The sequence below is a fragment of the Gadus morhua genome, chromosome 7 (genome assembly GCF_902167405.1).
Source record: "Gadus morhua chromosome 7, gadMor3.0, whole genome shotgun sequence".
Classification (NCBI taxonomy): domain Eukaryota; kingdom Metazoa; phylum Chordata; class Actinopteri; order Gadiformes; family Gadidae; genus Gadus; species Gadus morhua.
The window spans coordinates 15207399-15215701 of record NC_044054.1 but is presented as its reverse complement, the minus strand read 5'-3'; the positions used below and the strand labels follow the sequence as shown (position 1 = coordinate 15215701).

At 44.9% G+C, this 8303-nt stretch overlaps 1 protein-coding gene across 1 annotated transcript; it reads right to left on the bottom strand.

The window, feature by feature from the left end:
* Nucleotides 1–580: 580 nt before the first annotated feature.
* trarg1b (trafficking regulator of GLUT4 (SLC2A4) 1b) lies at nt 581–2830 on the bottom strand. The gene is made up of 3 exons (XM_030362500.1): nt 1969–2830; nt 1584–1710; nt 581–1492 (listed from the first exon to the last, which is right to left on the bottom strand). The coding sequence occupies exons 1-3, from the start codon at nt 2368–2370 to the stop codon at nt 1479–1481; spliced, it is 543 nt and encodes a 180-aa protein (XP_030218360.1). The 5' UTR covers nt 2371–2830; the 3' UTR covers nt 581–1478.
* Nucleotides 2831–8303: the final 5473 nt, after the last annotated feature.

Sequence of the window (8303 nt, the reverse complement as noted above, 5' to 3'; positions counted from 1 at the left end):
GTGTGGTGTCCGTGCCCTGGTGCATCACAGGGGCAGTCCCATGATTAGTGCTATGAGTGACATTGTCTTTGGCCAATAACCAGGGGTTATTGGCCTAGCGCCTTCCGTACCCAGTTCATGTGCTGTTTCTATTATCGTTTATATTAAAGAGTATCCAAATGGCTTAATCAAACTGCAACATCCGAACAGCAACATATCTGAAAGCGTTTTTGGTTGGCTGATTGGCTCTTAAGTATCAAATACCATGCATTCAGCAGCCAATCAAAATTGTGTGATAAGTTAAAATCACCTTGCACTAATGGTGGCCAATCAAATATAGCAATCGCAATAACCTTAAGTGTTTGGTCACTCACAAATTATGACAATTACGATATTGTATAGTTATTTACCATCCCATATCCAGACATCCCAATTGTTTTACCCAAGACAAACATCTCATGAACCCATTTGGTCTGTTGAGGGGCTAAAGGCCTGTTTGTTCTGATCCCTACTTCTTTATAGAACCCTTCAACTCTCTGCTAATGCGGGCGTGCTTGGTGAGACCGGATGTAACTCTGAGAAAAGAACACTTCAACTCTTGTTCAGATTTCTCATGCTTTTTCTCAAGTTTATTTCAGACATGCACATGTAAGGAACTATGGCACAGTATACAGGTCATACAATACAAACATATAAGTAATAACTCTGTGCCAGGAGTAGTGCATATACTTTACAAACGTGTTTGGATTACTTTGAGAAGGGGCTGAGCCGTCCACCCAGATCAAACCTGTCTTCAGGAAGTCAGACAGTTCATCCACTGTGCAAAGCGGGCAATCACGCTACAAATGCTAACAGGCTAACCTCCACATACATGAGAACATTCTGCATAAAGAGCACGTGAACACTTTGGAAATCTCTTCCCCGTAGGAGAGGTGGTCACAAACATTTAGAAAAACAGGCAGGCACCCAATAGGTTTGCAAACTGTAGCTTTGGAAGTACATCGGTTCATTACAAGTGCAAGTGTGTTCATCGATACCACGTACCAAGAGAGAGAGAGAGCAGAGAATGTGTGTGTGCATGTGTATGTGCGCGTTTGTGTGTGTGCAAATACAAAGTTGGCCATGCAACTTCATTCGATGAAGTAAACCATAATGTAAGTCATGTGGATGAGGCCTCAAATTGTTGTCCCATCAACCAGTTAGCTTTGGATGGACCAGCAGTGGGGGGGAAGGCAGTAGATGACCTGGAGACTTCACAGTAGTCCTCACAGTTCATGTGCTGTTTCTTTCTTCTGTCCTTCCCCTCCTGGGACTCTGGAAGGCGCTAGACTTCATTCACAAAAAAATCTGGAAATGTGACGTGGGGAAGTCCTGCGAGGCTGCTTCAAAACAAATATACATTTTTAGAGGTTTTTGTGCTTTTTCATTTTCAAAATGACATGATTTCTATTTTCTTTTCCTTTTTGCGGTGCAACTTTGATCCACTGACGTCAGCGATGCTATTTCTTTCCCTCTGGCAGAGAAGGAGAGAGTATGGAGAACACAATTATGACCAGAGGGTTGACTTGTTTTGTTTGTTGGCCGGCTTGGACAAGGCTTCCTACCTATAGTAGTCACAATGAAGACGATGACGGCCACACCCAGCATCATGGAGAGACAGCTGAGCAGCATCGAGAGACGCCCGTATTTCCTCGCCCCCGCGACATCCCCTGTATGCATAACAGACCTCGACTGCCATCAGAGATGAGGGAGTGGGCGAGTGAGAGAGTGAGAGAGAGAGAGAGAGAGAGAGAGAGAGAGAGAGAGAGAGAGAGAGAGAGAGAGAGAGAGAGAGAGAGAGAGAGAGAGAGAGAGAAAGAGAGAGAAAGAAAGAGAGAGATAGTGGAATACGGTGTTAAGAGAAGGCTGCCTTTCAACGGTGGATACAACTTCTTCCAGTCACATCCCTGCTTCCCCATCTTATAAAAACATGATAATATCAATACTTACCACGTGCGCGTACCACAGGGCGCACATGTTCAGAGGAGGAGCGGGACAGAAACAGGTCAACACTGCGAGCCACAGATAACTCGGAGGTCCGGCCCCGGGCGGCAATGGAGACGGACCCGGGCCTAAACTGAGCCGGGATGTGGATCTGGGTGGGGCAGCTAGATGCCCCACGGAGCCCGATCTGAGAGGCGACCTGTGTCCGTTCTGATCGCCGTCCAGCGAACGCACGCTCCCCCGTACGTTGAGAAAGAGGGTGTCGGACGGTTTGAGGTTACTTTCCCCGGTCGGTTCGGCCGTCGTCGTGCTCAACAGTTTCTCCGTGTCCTGGAAGTCGGTGGGATGTGACACCTCCCTCTCCCCCAGCTCGCATTTTCCGAAAGTGGCGTCCGTGTTGATCGCCATCACGGAGAGGAAGAGGAGATCCGGCAGCTACCACGTCTCCAAAGCGCGTCTTTGTGTTCAATTAAGCCGACTTCCCTATAGGGTGGATAGGCGCTAAAAAGTGTTCTTTTTAGATGTTCTCCATCGGACGCTCATTGGGCAGCCTATTTAATTAAACACTATAACTCAATCCAAAGCTTCTTAGACAAATGCGTTCTGGATGCTCCGCGTTCCCCTGCATTCACTTTGTATCGAGCATCCGTGCGCGCACGCCCTCCCTCTGACCACCTCCCCCCTGCTGTGCCTCCCGCTGCTTATTAGCTGGACCTTCTTATTCCCAGCATGGCATGATGTCCGGCGTGTGCTCCTCCTCATCAGCTTGGACGAGTCGTGATGCATGCATGCTGCTAAAACCTCTTGGAGTGAAACCGCACCGGCGCGGTGCGTAAAAGCTTTGCATTTGCGCGCGGTGGCATCGGCTGGCTCAGCAACTACTCTAGGGTGTGTTTGCGCGCGTGCTCGTGTGTGTTTGTGTGTGTGTTAGTGTGTGTGTGTGTGTGTGTGTGTGTGTGGGTGTGTGTGTGTGTGTGTGTGTGTGTGTGTGTGTGTGTGTGTGTGTGTGTATGTGTGCGCGCGCGTGAGTGTGTGCGTGCCAGCGTGCGTGCGCGACTGAGAGACTGAGCGAGGGGGTGAGGGGAATGTTGCCGTGCGTGAGAAAGGGAGTGTGAGATAACTGTCTCATATCCTGTGTAACCCAATCTCAACACAATGTCTGTGCCCTGCAAACCCTCTCCATTTATGATATGCATTATATAATGGATTAGAAAATACATTTATTTTCTTCAATACACTCCCCCCCCCCCCCCCCTTCAGAAAAATATATCGATCCGGGGAGGATGGTCTCAAAGCTGGCATGAAGGAGGAGGAGAAGGTACCATGAACGGCCTCCTCCATCATGCATGATTCACACCATATAGTAGATCCTCATGTGCTCCTGCATGACAACTATGACCCAATCCGAACTCCTACTTTGACCCGACGGCACCAGGGTTGGGGTGGAGCCTCGTGATGCTGCCCCCTGGCGGTGGAGAGAGATTCTGCGCCTGCGTGGGATTCATGACAAAGCAGGGAACTGGATTAAAAAACCCATCACATAGTTCCCTTGTAAATGTATAAAAGCAATGTAGCAAGAATTATTTTTATCCTAAGGCAATATTTTAGAAGGAAAGTTTCTCTTTCTATATTGGATTCTTTAATCAGAAATAATTTTTCCAGGATAGCAGGAACTTGGTCATTTTGAGGCGTTTTTGTTTGAGGGCGCCAGTGCCCTAAATTAAAAACCTGATTTTGATTTCACTCAAAGAAACAAATTATTTTCTAAAAGCATTGATGCCTTTTTAATAAAAAGTGTAATACATAATATTCATCAAAATAATACCTCATATGTTATTCATACTAAGGTTTAGAAAAGATTAAGAGTCACATCATCAGTACAATCATTGAAGCCTCAATTATGATCAAGTTAAATTGAAAAACATTTTCAATTGAGTCAATCAAATCAGTTTGAGTCAGAGTCCGAGTCCTGATCATTTGATGACGGGTTGTCAGGGGGTTCTGGTGCTTCTTTGGCCCATAAGGACATATGTTTGCCTCCTTTGGGCCACTCCAGCTTCACTGGAGCACTTGACTCTGATACTGGGCAGGAGCACAGCCCTGTGACTGGCTGACCGAGAGATGTTCTACGGCCCCTGCTTAGGTCTTAAGTCTCTCTCCCTGAGAGGAGCACACAGGAGGACCTGTGTTCGTCAGGTGCAACGCATTAGTGTCCTTCTCCTGCTTGGGATTCAGCAAGACTATCCAAAGAGGGAGGAAACTTTGGCCCTTGTGGTAACGCAACATTTATTGCCCGATGTTCAAACCACCTTTTAGTCTCATGATCATGTGAAGAAGGGTACCCCGTTCAAAGGGGCGTGTCCTAGCTGGAGCTTCGCTGGGTCGTGATTCCAATGAGAGCTCGTATTGGCGCTTCATACAGCCGCCATATAACCCCCAGCACCACCCAGAACCTTCCTCCATCACCAGCCTCCTCCTGATAACCTCCAGCACCACCCAGAACCTTCCTCCATCACCAGCCTCCTCCTGATAACCTCCAGCACCACCCAGAACCTTCCTCCATCACCAGCCTCCTCCTGATAACCTCCAGCACGACCCAGAACCTTCCTCCATCACCAGCCTCCTCCTGATAACCTCCAGCACCACCCGGAACCTTCCTCCGTCACCAGCCTCCTCCTGATGACCCCTAGCACCACCCAGAACCTTCCTCCGTCACCAGCCTCCTCCTGATAACCTCCAGCACCACCCAGAACCTTCCTCCGTCACCAGCCTCCTCCTGATAACCTCCAGCACCACCCGGAACCTTCCTCCGTCACCAGCCTCCTCCTGATGACCCCTAGCACCACCCAGAACCTTCCTCCATCTGACGTCTCCTCTGTCTCCTACTGGTCTCCTCCTCTGTCTCCTCCTCTGTCTCCTCCTCTGTCTCCTCAGGTCTCAGTGATGTTGAACTAGAACTGCCGTTAATCCTCATGCATCCAAAACCCACAGGTATAACACACACACACACACACACACACACACACACACACACACACACACACACACACACACACACACACACACACACACACACACACACACACACACACACACACACACGCGCGCACACACACACACACACACACACACACACACACACACACACATAAACACACACACACACACACACACACACACACACACGCATACACACACACATACATACATCAGGTGCTGTTGTACAGCCTAATATCCGCGGGCACTAAGGAGCACTTGAAGCGCTCCGTCTTGCACCTTGGGGACATTAATCTGTGGCTGAAGGGGCTCCCCAACTGCCACAGCTCAACACAGAGGGGATGGGAGGGGTTACCCAGGACAGACTTGAATTTCTCTCCTATCCTCCTCTCCACCACTGCCTCCAGACTGTCCGCCTCTAGCCCACCAACCGAGCTGTCCTTCCTCACCAGTCTCCCCGGCCTTGATGCCATCTCCCCAGCAAGCAGTGGTGTAGGCTAGTTTTTTGTAGTGGGTGTATAGTGATGATTCCCTCCTTGCCTCTTCCACACTCGTCCTATAAGCACCGCCACGCTCACCGTTGCATACAGTAGCCTACAACCACCATGAGTAATTGAGATTATTCAACACTCGATATTGTCATCAGTTACTAGGACAATAAACAGATCCTCTTTATTTGATGCTAGGTAGTAGCATCAAATAAACTATAAAGCATCAATGGATAAATAACTGTTGGCTATATAAATACTGTACTACTGTATATACGTAACCGGCCTGACCTCAGTAATGTGCGACGGAGACGACGGGATACTTCAGTCTTTTGCACAGGACATTTACTGCTGCTGCTGCAGCAGTAAATGAGTTTTAGAGACAAGAATGAACAGAGTTGGTCATTTGTCAGAAACAATTACAACTCAATGAAATAAAATACCCTATATAAGAAGGAATGAATGGAAAAATACAAAATAATAAAATAATAATAATTATGTTTTCTTAAATGCTCAAATAATGCATTTAAATAATGCATTTACTGCATAAAATGCGGTGAGTGCTGTATTGCAAAGTGAGGTTGAAAATATGTTTTAGTAAAGCCGCATAATTTAAGACCAAAAGAAATGTTAAATGGCTTAAATCAGGTGAAGGGATTCGAACAAAGTCTCAATGGAGTAAACAATGTAAACATGCAGTCAACATCTAAGAAAATGTAAATGGTTGGAAACAAATAAAGTGAAGATTTAAACAAATAGCTAATGTGATCAACAGGCCCGGTTCCAGAACAGAATGCCTTGGGGTGCATCTGAGATTACAGGGGGTGCACCAGTACTATGCTAAAACCAGCTACCCAGCTTCAGTTCAGACTTCGCTTTTTTACACACAGGCCTTTCCTACCATAGACAAGGACTTCTGCGTAGTTCTACTGACATGTTGGGACAACAAACAATTACTCTGCTTAAAAGATGGTATCATATCATGTCTTGTGATGTGGAGAACATTTCAGCTGCAACATTAGCTTATTGATATCTTAGATAGCTTTGAATATGAGATAGGTTTTTGATATGTGTGATGTGTGAGGTGTAAAAAAGAACAGAATTCTACACTAAAAAAACAACATGTGACTGCAATTCAAAAATAATGTTTATTTTTTATAAATTGTGGCAGGATATTTGACGTAACAAATAATTGTACATTGCCACTTAAAAATAAAACAGATTTTAGCTGAACAAGGAAAGAAACCTTTCAGACATTGAACTTTGAACAAAAAGTAATCAGTATAATACTAAAGTTAACACGATTGTAAATAAATACAATAAAAAGAAATATGGGTTCTTATGAACATAAAACATTTAATACATGTATTGGATAACCAACGGATATCCAACGGATATATAACTGTTGCTGCCGAAGAAGTTTAACGTCACTACCGTGCGCACCATAGATATACTATATGGGTGCGTGCATTTTGCACACGACGCCGGCATGACACACGATGCCGGCCGGCGGCCAATCACAGCAGCGCTGATATAGAGCGACAACATTGCAACCTCGAGTGTGATATTGCTTTATACAACAGTTATACTAGTAAAATGTACTGTTAATAATAATAATTGACAATAGATTGTGATTTGTTTGTTTATTTAATCATAGAAACGAATGAAATTGCTTCCGGCAACAAAAATGTCCCCACTGAGCGGACTGTTGCCAAGCAACATATAAACAAAACACCATACATAAATGCGGAGTGATTTTGTCAGTTTGGTGAACAGTCAGAGTGATGTTGGATGCTCATATCTCAACGGTATTTAATGGAAATTGTCACAAGTTTCATTACAATTTGTTTTGTGAGCAAGTATTCTATTATTTTTATCATATTTATAAAAAGAAAAATTCTTTTTTTTTTTTTTTTTTTTTTAAATTGAGGGTGCGTGTGTGTGTGTGTGTGTGTGTGTGTGTGTGTGTGTGTGTGTGTGTGTGTGTGTGTGTGTGTGTGTGTGTGTGTGTGTGTGTGTGTGTGTGTGTGTGTGCGTGTGCTCCAGTTGATTTACAAGAATGACAGTTTCAAACTTATATTTAAATATCAATATCATGATAGTCGATAAAAGACCAACTAATAGCCTAACAAGTCCTTCCTGGCCACACAGTGTCACCCAAATGGGTGCTACATACTGGTGGTGGTAAGTGAGGTCCCCCCCCCCCTCCCCCTTCACTGTAGGCGTCTTTGAGTGTCTAGAAAAGCGCTAAATAAATTCAATGCATTATTATTATTATTAGTGTGTGTTTATGAACATACTGTATTTTGGGTATAAAACGTTGATCGACTTAGAACAAAATTTCAATATTTTCATATTGCGACTTTGTAAATATAAGCGTGTGTTTATGCAATTTTTATATTGAAGTAAAAAAAAGTGAAAAAAAGAGAACTCTTTTGGGTTCTTCAACCCAAAGACCTATGAAGTTGAGTGGTGAAAGCCAGGAGCTCCTGGAAGCCTCAAGATTGACAACTCTTCTTTCAACCAGGAAGAGCATTACCATTGGAACCTAGAATGTGAGGACCATGTACCAAGCAGGAAAAGCAGCTCAAATAGCAGCAGAGATGAGAAATTACAACCTGGTGCTATTGGGAATTAGTGAGGCAAGATGGACGCAAGCTGGTCAGAAAAGGCTCATGAGCGGAGAAATGCTGCTATATTCAGGCAATGAAGAGGAAAATGCCCCACATACTGAAGGCGTTGCTCTCATGCTATCCGAATCAGCACAGAGAGCACTGATAGCGTGGGAAGCCCATGGACCAAGAATCATTACAGAGTCTTTCAGAACAACAAAAGATAATATAAGCATGAATGTAA